The sequence below is a fragment of the Pseudopipra pipra genome, chromosome 2 (genome assembly GCF_036250125.1).
Source record: "Pseudopipra pipra isolate bDixPip1 chromosome 2, bDixPip1.hap1, whole genome shotgun sequence".
In the NCBI taxonomy this organism is placed as follows: domain Eukaryota; kingdom Metazoa; phylum Chordata; class Aves; order Passeriformes; family Pipridae; genus Pseudopipra; species Pseudopipra pipra.
The window spans coordinates 40574852-40597450 of NC_087550.1; the positions used below are offsets into that span (position 1 = coordinate 40574852).

The 22599-nt window shown below is 36.7% G+C and overlaps 1 protein-coding gene across 7 annotated transcripts in view; it reads left to right on the forward strand.

Annotated features, from left to right (window-relative positions):
- Nucleotides 1–22599, forward strand: part of CNTN5 (contactin 5) — a 605150-nt gene that overhangs the window by 542812 nt on the left and 39739 nt on the right. For 6 of the 7 annotated variants that reach the window (XM_064645131.1, XM_064645132.1, XM_064645133.1 and 3 more), the window contains 3 exons: nucleotides 7735–7855; nucleotides 21638–21796; nucleotides 22228–22377. In XM_064645131.1, the coding sequence (XP_064501201.1) occupies nucleotides 7735–7855; nucleotides 21638–21796; nucleotides 22228–22377 (430 nt within the window). The remainder of the gene's footprint in view (nucleotides 1–7734; nucleotides 7856–21637; nucleotides 21797–22227; nucleotides 22378–22599) is intronic. The other variant, XM_064645136.1, reaches the window with a different exon arrangement.

The following is a 22599-nucleotide window of genomic DNA, read 5'->3' on the forward strand; positions in this document are numbered from 1 at the left end:
CTGAGTTAATGGTTGGATTCGGTGATCTCAGAGGTCTTTTTCAAGCTTAAAAATTCTACAATCTCCTCTATTTAATTTTATTTTGTAGAAGGGAGATAACCAATTATTTTGGAAAGTGGGAGCCTCTTAACATTCCTTAATACCAATTTCTATTAAAAATTATTATAATAAAGAAGTAATGAAATACAGTCAGATAATTTTTACACTGGTTAGTTCTTTTAGGGTATTTTGTGCCTTTTCTTGTTTACAAGAAATGTTCTGATACAAAAAATCTTGACAGAAATAACAGATATATCATGACAGTCCATTCTTTCCCCCATTTACTTGCAGCTGATGGATCATTTAACTGCTTGATACAGTGTTGTCCTGGGCTATAACAGCACAACGGATTGTTTGAACAACTGATCAATATCAGCCTTCTTAGTGCTACAGCCTTCCATTTACAGTTCTGCTGCCTGTTTTACACTAGCAGCTCTGCAGATTTTCTCTTCAACTTCTGTGGCAGTGCTTTCTGGAGCTTTCCTGGCAGTATTTCTCCCTTGCAGTCCTTACACTGCTAATCCCCTGGTTTTGTTCTTGAGGCTTTGCACCTTCAAACCCCAATTATGCTGTTACAGAGAAGTATCTGGGAAGAAGGTCCCACTGTCCTGAAACTCACCCCTACTTCTTGTCCCCTTTCTTTGTCTTTTGTTTTGTAAACCAAGCCACAGCATGCAGAGAATTATATAATGGTCATATAAATACTTCATAAATATTGTCCAAAAATATATGTATGCAAAAGCTTAACAATCAATCACTGTGCAACAACTACTCTTATTTAGCATATTCTAATTAATATTAGCAAATAGGAAGTTTAAGCAGGTCCCAAAGAAAAGATTTCAACACTAGGGGAAAAAAAAGGAAAAAAGTAATCACCATCATCTTCCTCTTTGACACCTACTGCACTGGAGGGAGCCTCAAGATGAGAATACTCCTTCTGGCTGGACACCAGGAAGAGTCTTCGATTTTCCTTTTCTCTCTCTCTCCTCAATGTTTTTTTTTTATTTCTCACCTAGTTGGCTTTCTTTGCTAGAGCTGGTGTGTGCCACCATCTATAGACCCTTCTAATAAATATCTGGCCATGCAAGGCTGACACAACACTTGTTATGCAGCAGATTAATGAAATCCCAATCATGTGTCTGTTTTTGTGCTCCATGTTTTGATGTCTTGTCAAAATTGCACACTTGTCCCATATGTAATTGATGTAATTTTCTTCATCACTATCACCACCCTTCCACTCCGAGCATATATGTACCACGATGCTCTCTTTTTCCCCTCTTTCTCCATCTTTGAATAGAAGCTCAGGTAGCATATACTATTAGGTCTTTTCTTCCTTTTTTCTCCTGGTAATAACATCTCAGATACAGAACATGGATTTAGCAGCATGAGTGTAGTGGGCCTCTCTGTCCTGAAGCTTGCCATTTCATAAGCCATCTCTTTTCTCATTCCTTCCCACTCTCAATGCTTTTTATGTGTTTTATTTAATCCCTAGATTTCACAAAACCACCCCAGTACATGACATACTACCTGACATCTGATACTCATTTATCTTCATCTCTTTTTCTACCTTCCCTTGATAAAATTAATCGAACTCATTTGCAGAAATTCAAGCTGCACTTGAGATGCAGTTGCAGCATTTCAAGCTGACTCAAATCTGTCAGCAGAGGGGCTCGAGACAAACGCACGCAACCAATGTGATCCGCAAAATGTCCGTCTTTATTTACCAAGATGCCCTTTAAATACCGTTACTACACCCCAGTGCATGATTTCTTCTTCTACATTATTGGCTACATGAAAGTGTTCACAATGTACACATGCCCTATTGACCACTTCTAATTGGATTATGGCAGGTGCTCATACAAGGTGAGAACATATGTTTACCTTTTAGGACTCCACCTTAATCTTGGCACAGATCCTCCTTTGTCTTGGCTTCAGAGCCTGAAGCCATGTTGATTGCACAGTTTCTTTACTGTCTGTGCCTGGTCATATCAAGGCAAAGCCCTCAAAAATGCAGGAGAAATTGCTCACTCAATTCTGCTCTCTCCACACAAATCCTCCCTATCCACTCCCAACACCCCATCACTCTCTGACGTCCACTCAGCCACCAGTGCTCACCCAAAACAACTGCTTTCATAATGCTTGCCTTGTCTATGCAAACTGCTCAAAAATACTGCCACTGGAAAGGTCCACACTTCTGCTGGATGATTCTTATGGATTCACAAACCTGAAAACCATTTTTTTAACTTCTTATAGACAGGGAAAATGCAACTTATGTTTTATCAGGTATCCCTCAGTCAACCTACATGAGCCTGGATACTACTATAGTACCATTATTATGCTACCATTTACCATTATTCACAATAAAACCAATAAAAATTATTTTACCTTCTTTGCTTCAAATGTGTTTATATGATTAAAAGATAGAATTCAGAATATAATTTTCCATTATCACTATATCAACCAAGAAATTTTCTGCTTCTTAGTAGATTAAATTTGTAATCATCATAAGCAGTACACAGACAAGTGCTGGATGTGTTCAAACCTGAGAATTTGTATGAAATGGCACTTAAATTCTCCTAAATGCATTATGGAGAGGATTTGGCTCGAAGCCAACAATCCATCATAATGTACATATAAATTGTCAGCATAATTTAAAAGGACTTTATTGTATTGTGGTTTTTCACTTACTGTTGATGGTACAAAGATAACATTGCATGAGGTTATTCTGTACGATCATTAGTTTCCTTTAGATAAAATCACTAAAAATAAACTCCATTGCTATTCCAATATGGGAAAAAATAAACTCTGAAATAATTTTTCAATTTAATCTAAGTGAATTTCATTAGTAAAAGCTGTTTTACTTAACCAAATAATGAATCAGGAATTCACCTAACCTGAGTGTTACATACAAAATCACCCATATATTTTAAATAATCATTTAAGCTGAATAAGGTATCACGAACAACCCATGTCATTCTTTTAGGATCAAATCTCAGTCCTGTTTACTTCTACAGCATTGTTTTACTGCTCTCATTTTATACAGAATATAACTTTTTCAGTCTTTTTGTAACTCCCAAGCATTCTCCTATATAGAAACCACTTTGTAGGAAAGCATCTTTACCTCTCACTGCCAAGAGATTTAAATTACAACCAGCAAGCCTTGATAAACCCCTGTAGTTATAGTAAAGAAATTCCTCAAACACCCCCAGATATTCACCATAAACATTTTCCCGAAATGGCAATCAGTGTTTGCCCACTATTTTTTTTCCCATTGATTTAAGGTTTTTTTGAATCATGATAATTTGTAATAGTCTCACTACTCTTTTTAGGCGTATTCTTTCCAAGCAAAGAAACAGTATGTTATCCAGGTTGAGTTCCTAACCTGAATCCTCTGCACAATAATAGGCAGGCTTTCTTGCCCTCAAGCCTTTATAGTGCGGAAGCTCAGTGTTGCAGGTCACCATGTCATCTCTGCTGACTATGCAGCATTATGAACTTCCTTGGCTTTTTGTCCCTCTTTACAAGATAAATTCAAAGAACTGCAGTTGGAGTGTGGAAGGGAGGAATGATTTTCCACAATCAATGTGGAAAATGAGCAGTAAAATGAGCAAATTAAAAGAAAGCTGGGATTGATACAATGACAAGAGATTGATAATTCATATATATATTCTACATATGATTCTGTAGTTTGCACATATGTGATAAACTGTAATAATCAGCCCACAGTGTAATTCTTCCATGGAAGAAGTAGCGAGAAGGGAAAAAGAGATTTACTAGATGTTAGGTGCTCTAGCGTGTAACTGTGAGCTCCACTTCAAATGAAGGTAGATTAGAGATGGTTTGTGTGCAAAGCCTTTGGAAGAAAAGGTTGTATACTGAATGGACCACCCTGGTTTAGAGATGAAAACTCAGCAAATGAATGGACAGATTAACAGAGACGTTTCCTAGCAACTGGTTCAGGACAATGAATTCACTCTCATGGGAAGAATAAGTTTAATTCTCTTCGTTCAAAGAACTGTATGTAAAAGTTACTTTATTGCAAAACCACTCACAAACTCTTAAGATTTATGAAATAGAAAGGAAAAAATCCACATACAACTTCCTTGCTGTGGGAATGTGCAATGACCAAAGAAGTATTAATTCCCCAACAGTAAATTGTCTGAAAGGTGACTTTTTTTTTCCTCAGCGAATCCCCAGCACTAGGGCAATGGGTGCAAAAGACAAATCCAATGAGGTTATTCTTATTGAGCAAGGTATGCATATTATACCTTCCTTGGGGACTTTTTGAGTTTGGGGAAGTATCTCCACATCAAAAGTAAATGTGTATACGTGGCACCAATTTTTGCAAAAAATTCTTTCAAGCAACACCTTACGGGTAAAGCTAGTTAGATATATTGCAGACATGACTATGACTTCAGATAACAGGCCACACTGGAGCAGAGAGAGCCAGAGATTGACACAACATTCAGCACTGAAGCTGCCCAGAACCACGTGAATGGTGTGTTTGGGGGCATAATATGAATGCTACAATAATTTGCTGTCTTAAAGAGAAACACTAATCATGACAGATAGCATTGATATCTGTATTATTATTTATTTGCTGCTTAATGAAGATCAGCAGTATGTTCAGTGTTACAGTAGGTCCATAGCTGATGCTGGCCTTGAAGGTTACACTTAACTCTCCTGAAAATCATTGAAGATTGGTTGTTGAACCTATTTGTTTTGTTTTGTCCTTCAGACCCTGCAACTCCTGCCTATAACCTGCCACTACAGGATAAATTACTCAGCAAAATAATCTGTCTTCCATGACTTGGAAGAGTCTGTAAAACTAATAAAGACCACTTTATAAATGCTACTGAACAGCAGTAATGTAGTATTTTTTTAGGGGTCCTGGTCAAACATAACTCCTACTTATCTAAATGTAAGCTAAAATGTCTCATTATTTTCCATGATCAAGAATCTAATGTCTGAGCATATATCTATCTGTATTAAACAAAGTGAGTTTAATACCTTTCCACTCACACATCCTCAGCAATGCTGGCTGCACATCCTGTTATGCTGCAATAAAAGTGTTTCATGGGGATCTGTTGTACTGCACTGCTCTCCACTTACAGCAATGATTCTTTCAATTGCTGCTTGTCTGCCCAGTTGCAGGTACGCAGATGAAATACATATATTTTTCCTGATAAGAATATTAGGATCCACACTGTCATGAACTCTCTGAACCTGAAGTTAGAGTGACAGGCAAGTATTTTAACAGCTCCTGAGCAATGAAATCAGACAATTGCTATCCATTATGCTATTCCTCCCACTTAAAAACAAAACAGACATTAAATGTAAGTTACCCTCAAGAGAGGACAAACATGGACTGATTCTGGTCTTATCCTAATAACTAAGGCTTTGTACAAAGATCACTAATCATCTAGAGCAACCCATGTTTGAATAGCTAGTAAATGCTGCTGTGTTAGATGACTTAAAAAAATTATATCCTGAATTTGACTCCTGGTAGGAGTGTATTCTCTTCTTTTGCATTTTGATCTGTAGATAACTCAGATATTCTTTTCCACTGCTGTGATTTCTGATATGCCAGAGCAAGAATATAGGAATTGCATTATGGCCTGACTAGTCTAAGTACCTTCCCTCCAGCAACATCATTATCTAGGCCACTTCAGAAGGCAAAACACTCCCATGGTAATCATGCTCTTAGATCTACAGGGTTATTAAGCTATAGATCATGCCTATATTCACTCTGGTCTCAGAGGCAGCCTTGATGTCCCACCTCTCTTTTCCTTCTTTGCATGTGAATATCCTTCAGTAAAGATTTTGCCTTAGTGCTACATGGAATATTATGGCAATTTTAGTTCCAAAAATGCAAATGAAGAGAAGAATGGCTGAAGAAGTTATGCCAAAATATGCTGAAAAGGAACTCTGCTGCCTAAAAAGAAAAAACTAAATTATAGAAGATTGGATCTTGAAATGAATCCTATTTCCTTTTTCATTAATGACCTTGGCATCAGAGATAAAAGTATGCAAATGACAATTGTATGGTACAAAATTGGACATCTTACCAATACAGCAGATGATGGAATTAACTGATGGGAATAGACAAGAAATGTAATACTACAAACCACAAGGTCATCCACACATGAATGACTGGTTATAAATTGAGAGCTCCTAACTTGCAAATGATTGAGAAGGATAAAGATTTGAGTGTATCTACATGAGCACAGAATAAGTATGTGCCAAAAAAAAAAAGCAAATATGGAACTAGGTCAGTGAAAAATTTCCAGCACAGCTAGAGAAGTATCAACATTAACATTCCTAGTAAGACTCTATTTTGAATGCAGGGTACAATTCTACTCACTCAGGATCAAAATTACTCAAATTAGAACCGTTGCATGGGACAAAAACATATAATTCAAGGAAAGACCGTCAATCTCTGCTTGGTTAGCAAGGAAAACAAAATCTGAAAAAGGAAATGCTTACACTCAATAAATGTTTCTTAAAGTGAAACACTGAGGAGGTGCATATAAATATTCAGGTATTGTACAAATTAATTAAGGTTCATGTATCGTACAAATTAACAGTAGTAAGATAATTTAGAAATATTTGCAAGACATTTTATCTATCCTTGGCTAATACACTAAAAGCGTTTCCATTTGACTATTAAGAGAAAAAAAAAATGCTTTGAAATGAACAAAAGTACTCCTGGCAATTTGCCAAAATTGTTCGTGCTTGTATTAAATCAAAAAATTTAAGCATTTTAGGACATGTAATTGAGGAAGTAAGCTGCCATTACTAAACTATGTGGTCAGTGTGAGTGCTGTTTCCCTGAGCACTGACTGTATTAAATCAACAATATATATGGACTTGGGTTCCCTATATCTGATGGAGCAACACTTATTGTCTCCAGTAAGTTTGGATATAACAATGATTTTGTACATTCAAAATCTCATATTATTGCTTGAATTTATGAAATAATGTAGAGATTCTTAGCAAAGCCATTTATTCTCCAGAAATCTATTGTACTTTCAAATTTTCTCTTTTATGCTCATAATTTTGGGGCATTGTAATCACTGTTTGATAAAATTCTAAAAAATAAAAATTTGAAGTGGTTCTCTCTTTATATACATTTTGCATGTTTCAGATTTAAATACATACAGATTTCAACAGGAAGGATAAGAATCTGTTCGTATTTTCTCAATCACATTTAACATTAACTTCCTCTACGTTAATAAAAATCAATCAATATTATCTTTAAAATTATCTTAATTTCATCACAGTAGTGAGACATAATGTCACTGCATTGTAGGGAAGAGTAAGAGGAAGAAAGTTCTGAAATTCTATGAGGACTTTTTCAATACCAAGGATGGCATCCAAAATATTTCTGTTTATCTCCTTAATGAATTTCTTTGTATTTGTTTGGAATAATTCTCTTTGAATGTGTAAATATGCACAATGTGCTTTAAGCAAAGTCAAAGTTATTAGAAATCTGAAATCCTCTTCTTTAATCCCTATTAATAATTGTATAAATACAGTGTTCTGATAATCCTCACAAGAGGGTATTAGGGCACATATATTTTGCAAGATGAAAGCTACATTCAAGAGTTGCTCAAACCTTACAAAAACACCCTTGTGAACTACCTTGAACACAGATTCACTGAGTTTTAAACTAGCACTTCATCCCTGTTTCAGCAAGCGTCCTCTGCAGATTTAATGATCAGGAACATCCTCTTGATGCACGCTGGAAGATACGGTTGCAGGGTCCAGACTGCAGCGGATACCGTGTCAGATGAGACGGAGCTGCTTGTTAGGGGTAAGTATGCTTGTGGTGCCCTGAAAACACAATCACCAGACACAGTTGTACCAGGGAATTTAAATATATGGGCTTCAGGGACGCCTCTGCTTAGTCCTAGAATTTTATACTATTGAAACCATTTGTGATTAACCTACTGTCTTTGAAAATAGTTTCACCATATACTGACCTACTGACATTGCAAAGAGAAAAGACAGTTGGTTAATGAACATGGTTTTAAGAGAGATAGAAGCACAGAAGGTATTCCAGATTAACTAAAAATGCAGACAATTAGCATTCACAGACCTGTGGAAGGTAGGTATAATGAGTTCTGTGCTTTTTTGTGTGATGCTTTTACATTTCATCTTATGGTCAAGCCATTCTTTCAGGTTTAGCAGTTAACAAATATTCATTTACTTTCTAAGAGGAGGGACCATACAAACTTTGGTAAAATTACGGATGTGAACAATGAAAAAAACCCCCATAATATGACAAGAATCTGGGTTTTTTCACACATGGAGTTGTGACCACCAACTGCTGACTGCATCTTTAGACCCAGTCCTGTAATCTGGCAAATTGCTTTACCTGTCATTTAACATTCCTGATTATGCACAGGAACAGAGTCCTTTTCCTGCAGGATCATAGATCATATCAAGAATATCAACTAGTTTAAAATAAAGAAGGGCACTAACACATATGTGCATTCCATTAAGCAGAGTATTTCTGCATTCTGGACCATTTGCGTGTGTGTGTGTGCTCAGTGCCTGATGGGATATGAGGACTTGCATCCACTTACTGGCATTACAACTGGTGGGTCCTGCAATGTCAAGAGAGATGGATGCCTGCTGGGTAGTACAGTAGGGTAGCCTTACTGTGGATTATACATTTTTTGAAAGAATAAATCAAGGTAGATATTTTATTAACATTTTAAAATCTCCAGATAAAAAAATAATCAGAACTATCTGGATATTATAATCTTTCAAAAATACTTATTCTATCACATTCCACAACATCTTTAGACTTGATGTGTTCCTATCCATCACTTTTAGGACAAATATATGCCTTAAATGATAAAGAATGTTTCTGGCTGACTGCAGGGCTCTTCATATTTTGATGAAAGTAATTGTTAAATATTTCCACAAAGACACTTTGAAGACTGTCAGATTTCTATGAGCTATGACACTATTGGGATGGTGGTATTCAGTTGACTCATCACAGACATTTAATACCATTTTAGCTGCCTTATGAAATCTGATTCATTCTTGTGGGTTATGCAAGACCTTATGTGTCACCTTTGGTCTGTCTCAGACAGAAGCTGGAGGCTGTATGGATAGGCAAGGCAATCTCAACTTTAATGCCATTGAACTTCTTAAGGACAAAAATCTCTTAGTCATTATCTAGGATAGACTGATCACAAAAATATTTTTAAGAATACTGGTTATATAAATTAGTTTATTGAATTTGCTCTACAAAATAAAAGCTTTTCTGAGTAAGGGATTTGAGATTAAAAAAAAAAAGCACTGTAAGCAGTATCAGAATGTATTTATGTGTGTCTCATTAGCATGTCACCATGCTGTTGAAATAAAAACTATAACTTCTTTGTAATGGAATTTAAATTCAAATGTACTTTGCTTACAATTTTCTCCTTTTCTTGTTTCCACGTTTGCATCACTTTCACAAAATGATTTGTACTGTGTAACAGCTTTTGTCCTGATATAAAATTTTGTTTTCATGAAATTATAGGATATGGTTCCTTTGCTGAAGTCGTTAATTTCCTTAAGATATCTGTAAAATCTATACAAATGAGGGCAATAAGGTCCTACAGTGTCAGTATTGCTTTCACCAAGAAATGTAGGATGGTTTTGTTTTGTATTGCAGAAAATGTTTAAAGTACATTCAGTGTAGAGTTAGTAATGACTAGTCCTTATAGGCTTCAACAGTTCAAAAATCCAAAATATTTATGAGAATCTAATCTATCTCTCCTTATACTTTTACAGGAACTTCGTTTTCATTTCAGTATCTCTAATTCCTTTTTCTCCCCCTGTCTCAGCCGATAGATGCACTCAGTGGTGTACAATTTAACACTGATGATCCCAAACTGCAGCACCTTTCAAAATTCTTTAGTTTTAGCTTTTGGTGATACAGGACATTGTTTAGGAGAAGATAGCAGCAGAAACAGATGTTTCCATAAATATTTCTGTAAACTCTGAAGAATTCCACCTGACAAATGAAATCATCTATGAAGAAAACCCATTCCCACTATGCAGTCAAGTCTGTAATCCAAAACTGTATTATTATTTATATTCAGTAGAGTTTCTAGTTAAAGTTTCATTTTGTGCATAGTACAAAACATCCTTTTGCTTTAAATGTTACAGCCTGTGGCCAAACTGAATTAGCAGAAGCTTTGTTATGAACTCTTACACATACTGATATGCAAACTTACAGCACATCCTTGTTCTGACCTTACTCTCTCTCCTTTTCCTCCTGCAGAAAATGCCAGTGTTGAATACTGATAATATCATACCAGCCTATAACAGCATTTCAATCATTACTTATATTGTGAGGTTCATCTGGTATTTTTAATATATCATTGTAATTCTTTCTTGAAAAATTGTTCTGCTTACAACATTTCTACAGGAAATAAATTGGACATACAGAATAAATTAAGATAATCTCATTTTCCCTCCTTTAGATATTTGTGAATATCAGAATTACTGCTATTAGCAAATTGACTAAATTTATACTTAAATATGCATTCAACTGCTTCATTATTTTTAATCCAAGGACTGTTTTGCAGAAATTAATTAGAAGTGAATTGTTGCAGTCTCCTCAGATAGAGGAAGGAGAAACAAACTCTTTTCAGACTTCTGTTGCTCGTAACTATCATTGTGATCTTTAACAGACAGACATTCACCACCATATTTTTAAGCAAGTGCAATGTCTCAGTATCATTTATTGTGGGGAAAACACGGAGTATCCTTAAATCATATTTATCTTTTTTGAAACCATTTTTGCTATTTACTCTATTGGAAGTTGCCTTGAATACATGCCAGGGAACTAAATGGGTCATTATTTTTGCCCTTGTTCTTCTTGGCTCTGCATTATACAATGGAAGTTAAATTACAAAAATACCACCCATGAAAGACTATATGGAGAACAGAGAATGAATAGTGCCACATAAATCTCAATTCCTTTGAGTCTTATTACTCACAAGAAGGCAATTAATGGTGCAAGAAGATTTCTGAATTTACTACATATGTACGTATATGTGTGTGTGTGTGTGTGTGCACATGTGTATAAGTGTGAAAAACAAATAAAGTTAAGACAGTACCAAGTTTCTGTTCTGCAACTCTCTACAACATGTTACAAAATTTTTAAACTAAAATTTAAATTTTCAAATTCACTACCCCACAGGTCGTGAATTTAAGTAAGTTGCAGTGAAATACATGTCTAATATTATTTCAATAATTATTTTAACCTAGGAAATCTGTTTCAGGAACATTTCACAAGTATATATGAGAAGATATTCTAGATCATGCTTGGACAAAATCAGGATTCAAGTCCCATCAGCACTTACTACTCAAACATAAATACTTCTCTAAGTGCTTTGAAAATGTGATTAAACTATGTATATCAAAGTAAGAAAAATTTTTTTAGTGTTCTCTAGCAATTTCTTTTTTCTAATGCTACCAATAACTTGAATTGTGGATTTCATTAAGAAGAGATGTTCTGCTAGCAGCTGAGCCTGTCAGGTAATACATTAGCTCTCCAGCTTAAATGTCTTGCATTTTAATCTTGGAGTGGGTTGTGAATGAGAGGTATTCTGGTGGTCTCACGCTAGTCAGCAGTGACTTGCAAAGGTGAGCTGTCCTGACATACCTGACATCATTTGTTTATATTCAGGAAGGCTATTACCTAACTTGCAAAAACATTTCCTCTCCAAAATAGAGCTCAACAAAATTCTTGCAATTCATCATCACAAGTTGTTTTTATTATTAGGTACCTAAAAAAATAAGTCATGATCTTTTATTTATCCGTCTGAGATCCGTGATCCCCTCTAGATATGCACATGGATTCTTTGGTGGTCCCCAGAGAGGTTCTTTACTCTCTGAATATGGGGAGGATGAGAGAGAGGATTCAGATCAAAGGCCAGAATTGATTTAAGGCAGAAGAGGCAATGCCAATCACTTACAACTTAGCTCAGCAACTGCAATGGACATCTAAGAGGTAGGATATCTCTTTTTATCTGTCTCAGACCCAGACTAAAAACACAGTTTCTCCTTAAGAGCATGCTATACCTGCAGGTAGTTGTTAGGTGGGATCAGGGTGTGTTCCAGCCTCTTTCTGAGGCAGAGCAGCCAGGAACACAGAAATCAGGTGACGAGCAAATGAGCACCTGGATGTGTAGGGCACAATTTAGGGCATCTCCAGCAACCCAAATATTTGCTTCTGTCATTGAGTTTAGTCCTGCTCTAAAACTGAACAGAGATTACCTAAGGGGAACCTGTGTCAACAGCTTCAGCCAACACACTGAACTGTGTATTGGAAAAAGTTAAATAAAAGGCACGCACCCTCTGCACCAGATTTGCCCTCCATCAGGGCAATGATGCAGATAGTGTTAAAACTTTGAATGCCACTGTAATATTTTTCTGGAAGACAATCATCAGAGCCCATAAAGGCAGAAGAAGGTGTATATAGGCTGATACACCTCAAGGACACGCAGAAGAGAACACAGAGTTTGGTAACTACTCTGGCACCAGGCCTGCACAAATGTGCTACTTCAGTGCAAGCCCATAACAGGAATTATGTATGTCTGATGATCAAAGAAATAGTTTTAGTGGAAATGAATGAATACAACAAAAATCACAGCTATGGACTTACATTCCTGACACCCAAGTCATTGCCTGATTTCACTTCGTTTATGTCTTTTATTGTTTGTTCACCCAAGGAAAATATGTGCAGAATACCTGTTTGCAATGAAAACAAGAATATTTACAGCAGAATATAGACATTTGCTACAGAATCAACAAATATTTTCCTCAGAACATGAAGTCAAAAGCTATTTAAGAAGCAGAAGTGATTTATGATTTTTATGAATGTAAACCCTGTCCTTGACATCAATCCAAGAATAGGTTTCTCATGTCATGTGCTTTGTTTTGTCTGGCTACCAGCCCTTGATTATCCACCCAGATCTTCAACTTGCAGTAAATAGTAGCAGACAAGCATATTAGCAGAATGTTACAGCTGGGCTGGTTTTCCATCTATCATTGGCACACCAGCGGTTGAGCTGTCTCTGTACTGATTTTTCACAAAAAAGTGATTACCAAAGCAGAAGGCTCTAACATAGGATAAATATGCATGTCGTGTTCTGACACTAATGATATGATCACAAACATGGTTGCCAAACACTGCAGTACCAGCCAGGAGACTTGCCTCTCACAGATGTCTCAGGTGATCTTGGAGCCAGCAATGTGTCATCTTTCCTCGAGACAATACCTGCTTGGTGAATTAATTTGTTTTTTAAAGCATACCTTCCAAAAAATGGCTTATTTCATTCTTATTTCCTCACCTGTTGAAATCTGAGGCTATCTGTACTTTCATATTTTCACTACAATGGATATCTTCATGATCCTGTGTTTCCACCATGTTTCACTGTAAAGACATTTAGAGTATCAAATACTTATATCATGGAAAGGTTGACACCATGGAGAGGCTGACCCTTATTACCTTGCATTGACGCAATTAGCTACACTTAAAAAGGTCAACAGTATTTTTCAGTTTGTCTCATCGGTGCAAAATCTATTACTCATAGTCTGGGAGTTTTTGAACACCAGTAGAAGACATAGGTAGAGTAAAAGGCTACTTTTGGCAAAAAGTATCTCTTTGCTCTTAAAACACACAATTTCTAATGAACTCATTTGAAGCTCTGCTTTGTCACAGGCAGAATAAAATAAAAATAAAGAAAAAATTGAGAAAAAATCTCCAAACAAAGTCAGTTATTGCATACTCCTTGCTCTTTCTTCTGCAAGTTTTGAGGGTTGGCTGGAGAAAAGCATCTGTAGTTCAACAAAGAAAAATAGGGGGAGTTGGGAACACCACGCAGCAGTCTAACATGCTTTCACAAAGGCCATCATGCCAATAGTCAGTTAAGAGTAGAGATCCCTTTCACATTCACTGATGCGAGTAGTAGTCCTGATTTAGCAGCAGTTTCCAAGAACACCAAGGTGTTTCTTTCAGATTAGAGGATCAATGCAAAACTTGTCATGATACTCATCTCATCTGGATGGGGACAGTGCTTCAAACATGTAGAACAGAGTGAGTGATTTTTGCTATATTAACCTCCATATTGTTGGAGGTGATAGTGATATCACAAGAATCAGTGTAGTTACTTTTCACACTTATCCCTTTCATGCATCACATTTCTTTTTAGAAGCATCATGACTGAGTAGGAACACAAGGTTGTGAAGTTAAAGGATTTTTTTATATCTGTGAAAGCTGCAGTGCCTAATCAGTGGTACCAAGTTTCCAGTATTTTAACATTTATTTAATAAATGAAAGCTTTTTATCATAATAAATTACTTGTTTTGGTAACATTAAATTGTCAAATTAATTCTATCACCTCTTATTAGTCTTGTTTGTAAGTAGCATTGGTTTCAAGCTACTCAGATAGATGTTGGATGCTGCATTACACACTGCTTTACAACAGTCTGTGGAGCAGCTAGGTCATCTCCAAACTATCTTTCTTTAAGATTTCTCCACCTACTTGCAAAGGAACAAAGAGTACCAGTCCCAAAATTACTTATTCAGTGTTTAACTTTCTGCAATGTATACAATGTAAACAAAGGTACCAAAGGTTTACACTACAAGGTAACTTAGTCTGAGAGAGTGCAGCAAAGAAGATGACCATTAGGTCTTTGCAAGGGAACTACAGCAATGCAGTAACCAGGCAAGTTTGCTCAAGTTTTGAATTTGAAAAGCTAACAAAATGTGCCATCTTCCATAACAAAAAAAATATTTCAAATAAATAAAATGGAGGGAAATTATTTATGCATGTATCATTTATTCATCAGTGATCATGTTAAAGAACATTTCAGCACATCTAGTCCTTTTAATAATTTATATTTTTATATAGTTATATATATAGACATATCACTCCTTATAACTACCTAAAAGGAGGCTGTAGTGAGGTGGGGGTCAATCTCTTTTCCCATGTAACAAGCATCCAGATGAGAGAAAATGGACTCAGGTTGTGTTAGGGGAGGTTTATATTAGATATAAGGAAAAATTGCTTTCCTGAAAGGGAAAGAAAGACAGCATGGAAAGGCCCGAAAGACAGCATTGGAATAGGCTGCCCAGGGAAAAGGAGGAATCACCAGTCCTGGAAGTGTTCAAAAGCCATATGTATGTGGAATTTGAGGACATGGTTTGGTGGTAAACACAATGGTGTCAAGTCAATGATTGGACTCAATGATATTAGAGGTCTTTTCATACCTTAATGATTCTATGATTCTATTATTTTATAAAATAATTTTACAAGAATATTTTATATAATACATACCTATTATAAAATATGCTTTAGAAGAAATTGAAAGATAAGTAAGTTATTGGTGTCAGTTATATTATAAATACACCCCTGCTCTCTAAGCATTAATACACTTAACTTTGTTTCCAGAACTATTTCATTCATCTACATTTAAGGATTTTAGTGGATTTAGATGACAATTATTTTTTGGGTATCTTAATAATAGTTTGTTCACCATTGTTCACTTTTATTATCTTTTTCACTCTTACTGCTCAAATTGTGTTTTATGTTGTTATGGATGTCAACAGACATTGTGTCTTTCTAGAGAAAATAAAAGAAAGTTCAGTCCTCTTAATTTTCTCCATCAATATTTTACACTCTTGGAAAGTTATTAGCATGTACAAAGCTAATTAATACAATACAAATATTACTACAAAAAAAAAACATGGCAGGAAGATTCTTTAAAATTTAGTGGAAAACCATCTTCCTTTTACAATATATAACATGTATTTTAAGACTGTGCCTTAGGAGCTAACTAAATGCACTGTGCATGCCTACTGTGAGTAAAATGAGCATTAAGATCAAACAACTACCTGGAAGCTGCAAGATCTTGAAATAGAGCAGAGAGCAATCCTGGAGTGTGAAGGGATGAAAGTCTTTGTGACTACAATCTGTGATATAAGAGTACACATTTTGTGGTCTACAAATAAAATAAAAAGGTTAAAGCTATTAATCTTGTAGACTGGCAAAGCTACCAATCTAAGCAACAAATCCACTTTCATGCTGTATTTTTTTAGAAGCAAGGTTTCCTCTGAACTCCAGTGACCTGGAGCAAATATAACGCAGGAACTACTGGTTAGGTTGACCACCCGGCTCCTTTCTGTTGTGATATTGCCAATAAGACTTAAAGACAAGCACTTGGGTTTAAAGGCCTTCAAACACAATGTTATTAAATGGAACGTAAACAAGGTCAGCAGATTCTTGCTGGTCCTTGAAATTATGTTTGAGCTGTAACAAAGGCCAGGAAGATGCCTTGAGCACAGACCCCATTAATTGGACTCACAGAATGCGTCCATAAGACAGAACTGCTCCCTGAGGCCAATGGGTACAACAGAGTTCCTATCCACACAGTTACATTCCCAGTCCCCCTCCCCTCAGGATGGGCATGACAAATTGCCTGTTAAGATGTACCCTTGTCCACAATAATCCATTAACTGTGCCAAAGCATTGGTTGGAAAATCATAATTTCACAGGGTTGACATTGTGATAGGGGCTGGCTGACACCAGAAGAGCACATAGGATCAGGGCCAGAGCTCAGATCTGTACTTTGGCCCTCTTCAGTGTATCAACTAAAACATTTACAATGCTGGAAGATAGTATATTACTGTAATGGAGCATCAGTCCTTTAGCCCATAGACTCCAGATCAAAATATTTCTAGCAATTTGATCTTGTAACAGGACCTTTTTTTCTATAATATTTTTAATGATATGAAAGGGAAAGAGATTCATATCTTTAAAATATTTTTGTCCAACAGTTTAAAAAAGATCCTTTGTTCTAAGAAGCTTTTTAAAAACATCAACTTAGTTCATACCTATAACTTCAATCAAAACAGTGCCTGGAAACAAGTACTAAAATATAGATGAGATTTAGTGATGTTTACTAACTCAGTGCTTGAAAGAGACACATGTAGTCCTGAGAGTGCTGATGCACACACTATGACTGCAGAGAGTGAAGGAAACAGCATGGACCAGAAATAGGACAACAGGTAAGGGATGCCCTATAGCACTAAAGGTAGTCAGCAGGCCATGCCAAGGAAAGAGACATTTCCAAAACTCAGTCTATTACTGTATTTGGGACCTTCTAGCAATGTCATTCATGATGCAATTCATAGCTTACTAGTGCTTTTGCACCTTAAGTGAAATTCGAGTTCCCTGCATTGTCCACACATTTTGTGTCAAGTTACAACTGCCACTACACAAATATACAGCTCAGAGGTTATGGACTGCAGTCTGGAATCTGAGCTCACAACAATCATCAGCCTCTCATGATTGCCTATCCAAATTCACTATTTTTAAGTTAGTACAAGGCAGAGAAGTTATCAGGGCAAAGGAGCACAACATGACATAGGTAACACTAAAGAACTTCTCGGGCATGACACCAGGGATTTCTCTTGACCCTCATCCCTGAAGTGAGTCGAGAGTATTCAGGCTGCAATAGTCAATCAACTTCTTCTCTTTCTTACCTTTCAGCCTTAAGTCTAACCTTCCTGTCCATCCTGGTGCTCACTGGGTTACAACCTCTCCATCTCCCCTAGGCCCTTATATACCTTATAGGAACCACTCGGGTTCCCACACATAGAGGGACTGCAGTTATGGATGTATCCACTAAAACCATATTGTCTATAGCATCTACTATACAACAAAATTTCTCTCCATCTTCTCATTCTCCACCATGTGCAAATACATCGTATGTCATAGCTGGGAATAGCAAAAGGAATTTATGCTACTTTTATGCACCTTTTCTGCTCTTCTGCAGTTACTTCCACTTACCCTCTTTTTCTTGACATCTCTTTTTCTTGATGACAAGCCAGTGCACCTTGTCATTCAAAAAGGAAAATCTTCAGGTCAAGAAAATCATGTTCATGAACTGCTACATATCAGGTTTCTTAGTTGTTTGGTAAAAGTAAGAATTATCCTGGTCAGGTAGCAATGGAGTAAATCAGCACATATTTTGGGATTCACAGGAAAGGGCACTGTCTCACTGAGTGGCTACAGCTATTATTGGTAATTGTTTTTCAAGAACTCTCATATTAACGTTGTACCATGGCAAGCAATCTAACAACCTCTCAGGATGATCAGTCCAACAATAAAAAGATACATAAAACAAATTTGCCAAAATGCAGTCGTGCATGTTCTGAAATGAAGTATCAATCTACGGAATTGCTCTGAAAGGAGATAACTGACTAATGTCCTTGACACTGGGTTTCCAGTGCTCCTAGAGCTGCATAAGAGCCTATCACAAATGTCTTCTTTATGAAGGTCAACTGCACTATAGTGCATTTATGACCAGTCATTTTCTGTGTAGTTTCCACATAAGCATTTGAGCAGACCAGGCGTTTTTTCCTCAATTGGCTATTCTCAGCTAAAAAATTGTTTCAGAGATCCTGAGCAATAACACAGCCCTTGGGAGAAAAGCCTTTCTGCATTAGCCATGTGACTGACACCATGAATGATTACTTCCAAGCATCAAATTTAATGAGATTTCTACAAAAATGAGTGACATCTGCATAGCACTCGTGTCCTGGCTAGCTGTCACACATTTGTTGTTACTGAGGCTCTTGTCCTTTATTAATCCACTTTCAAGAATGCCTGCTGTTGGAAATCTTTTTTAGCAGTCACTCTGCAGACTATGTTAGAGCACACATCTCCGAAAGCATAATGACACATTGTCATGCCTAGGAATGCATTTAAAAGGTTTAAATAATATGAGAGAACTGTGGCAACAAAATATATTGAGAATTTATCAGGCAATGTCTGCATAAATATATTTTACATCCTTTAATATAAGCAAGATCTTGCTCTTTTGCTATAATACAGTGGCTAGAAACTCTTTAACAACATTCAGAGTGCATGGGAGAAATATTGTTGTAGAGAAAAAGTACTAAAATATTTCTCTTTAATTTTGTTTATGCTTGAAACCATGATATAATTCTGGGCCTAGGGCTCTAACCCAGTAAAAGCATATGATTGTATCAAAACCCCAGCTTTCCTCTAAACTTTCCCTCATGGCTACAAATAAAAATTTCACTAATATTTCCGTACACCAACAGATAGCCTGAAACAGTAGAGGATGGAGATTGAAGAATCACCCTATTTTATTAAATTAGCCCCAGGACTTTCTATTGAGACAAAAGTCTGACCTGGTTCTTCCCATCAAAGAACAGCAAATGCTTGGCAGGAAGGCAGGAGTGCAGAGGACATATCTTTCCACCATGTTTTCCCCCAGAAAGAAAGCAAGACCTTTCCACAGCAAGTGAAGATGGGAGTCCAGAAGGCCAAGAGTTGCAAGGAGTCCAAAGAGTGGCTCCATCTTATTGCATTCATGGTTGCAACTCAGTGAAAGACATTGAGTCAAGCCTGGTGAGCGAGGAGAACAAGAGAATAGTGGAAGAGACTGTTCTTCCTATGGCCCAGAGCCATATCCTGGGCTCCTGTAAAGAAGTCTGCAGTGCACTGTAGAGACAATATTCTTCCATCATACATACATAGTACTAAACTTTACTGAATTGAATATCTCGAATTTCAAACATTTATTTCTCTCTTGTTGTTATTATTTCTAAATGTCATATATTTCCAACACTTAAATGTCAATTAGTTGCTTGTAGATCATTACCAAGCAAATAGAGGCAAGTGAATAGCGTAAATTGCTTTCTCATTTATAGGATTCAATATGTCTTTCACTCTGAAGATATTGAGCCCAACTATTACAGAACTGATCCTACTGCTGTTATAGTTCATGTAAACATGCTTTTGTTGAAGGCATATCAGAGGAAGCATAAAGCTGTTTGCAGCTGCAAATGACAGAAAATCACAAAAACTAAAAATATTTCAGTTAATGGGATTTTTTTAGCCTTTGATGTTCAGATAAATTTGTTTCTACTCATGGATTGAGGAATCTAGCCAGCAAAAGATTTGATTGCATGAAATAGCACTAAAATATAATAATACTGGGCTCAGTAGTGCAGCAATCCTGGCTGCAACTTGCACTTCAAATGGAGGCACCAGACCCCAGTGTTTACCATCCTGATCTGCAGGTGCTGAGCTCTAATAGTTCAGCAAGTGGGACCACACAGTTCACCGCAGCTCACGGGAATGGAGATATTCAAAGATCTCCCTCCAGTACAACTGGAGTGATATGATACATAAAAACAGCATTGGGCTCCCTCAAAGTGTAGAAGCAATGACTTTCTATTAATGGAGTTTTGTTTCTATCACCACCCTTCCTGCAGTTCCCTTTTGGGAGAACGTGTCCATTAGTGCATTTATGATTTCACAGTCCTCCACCTGTGTAGGAGCAGAAGCAAAACATCAGCCTTCAACAACAAGAGGATGGAAAGAATCAGAAGTCCCTTAGATGCCAAAAAAATCCATATTTTTCATAAATAATTATAGCTATTAATAATATGAATATTTTACAGAAGTATTAAATCCTATCCTTCAGGACTTATATGAGATTTTAGTATAAGAAACCACAAGAGAGCTGTTTGTTTTGTGTTTATTCATGACAGAGACTCACATTTTCCCATAAACATCTGGTTAAAAACAACTGTGGAAGAGGATCTTGGACCAGGGAAAACTTACCTCCAATTTAGTTTGGAAAGTGCAAATGAACTATGTTTTCAAACACCAGTAATATCAACTATCAAGTGGAATTAAATAAGAATATTATGGATGGGATTATAGCCACATTTTTCTTTGCAAAGTCATTTTTGTTGCCAGAGACCTCACTTACTGCAGCAGTCACACAGCCTATACAAATGGTCATTAGCATATTCACATTTGGTGCAGCTAAGTGGAATAAATAATCCTTTAATTTTCAAAGTAAGAAGTTGTGGAGGGTTTTTTGTCTGTTTTTAATGGTCCCATAGTAATTTTCAGCTTTCAAAATATTTGGGCTTGGGTTTTTATTTTGGTTTTAACAGTTTTTAATCAAACAGTTAATGGACCTCCAGTATGTTAGTAATCCAGTCAGCTTCCCTGAATGAGTGAATTTGAGAAAAAGGATGAATGCAGTATTTTTGATTCAGTTATTAGTAATATTATTATCTTCATGAAGCACATGCACTTCTGCTTCATTTTGCTTACTATCTGTCTTTCCTGTTGACAAGTCCCACACAGAGAGAAGATGTGATTGTGACTGTTCAGTCTGGCGTGGATGCTTCCTAAAGTTGCTCTTTTTTTCCTCTAATTTTAGGTGCAGAATAATTATTACGGAGTTTTTGCAGTTTTTTTAATCTGTGTCTGTTTCCAGTTCTTCTGCTATCACTCTGACAAGTTAATTGACGTTCACCCATGCAGCATTTAAAGAATAGCAACAATTGCAATTTGCTATCATAAATCGTGGAAATCAAGTATCTCCATGACGTAGCACTGTGCATTGTAACTCTTGTATTTCATGGACATTGAACTCCACTGGGTGCCCACAGAATGCATCTCCTGTATTATTGCTTCTCATCCACGATGATGGTGAAGTCTGTTTGATTATTCCGCTTTATTTCTAGGTCCTCCTGGTCCCCCAGGGGTTGTAATAGTGGAGGAAATTACAGACACCACAGCAACACTCTCCTGGAGTCCTGGGGCAGACAATCACAGCCCTATCTCCCTCTACAATCTGCAAGCACGCAGTCCATTTTCTCTTGGCTGGCAGACCGTAAGAACAGGTGAGAGAAAGTTTAAAACAGCACAAGTAGACTGTTCTAAACTCCTGAACATCACAATAATAACCACTATCAGCTACAGAAACAGATACTCATAAGAGAACAGGGACAAATCAAAAGCACTGATTTTTTGGGTTTTTTCCTTCTTTTCATTCCTTTTGTGTTACTTAGCAACAGCTCTGAAAGGACAGCACGAAGACACCTGCCATGATGCGTCTGTGAATAAGCAGAAAGCTCTCCCCTAAACTCTTCAATCTGTGTCTTTTCAGGAGTACTACAGTGCCAAAAACCTCGCTGCGATTTCTGACTTATTAGATCCTTGATGTCGATCATTTCTAATGACCATGTTGTATCACAAAGTCCACTTACTATTGAGATCCTGCATGTGAGCTTCAGGTTTCTGATTGACCTTCACATTTCTTTACTCTCTACAGTTCCAGATCTGATCAGTGGTGACATGGAGTCTGCTATGGCTGTGGAACTGAACCCTTGGGTGGAGTACGAGTTCAGAGTAGTAGCAATGAATAAAATTGGGACTGGAGACCCAAGTGCACCATCACGAGTGATCAGAACAAATGAAGCAGGTAAGGAAAAGATAAACAGGTTATTTTTACATCACTATCAGAAACTAGGACTAATTTGATATAATAATAGATCTAATCTCTTCTTGTTGGTATACACCTCTGTGTTCAGTCATCACTGTTCCAGGGTGATATTATTTGAAATGGGGATCCAGTTTGGTTTAATAACAAGAATATTTTTTAATTTACAGAAATTTCAAATAAAACCATTCCCTGCAGTCTTAT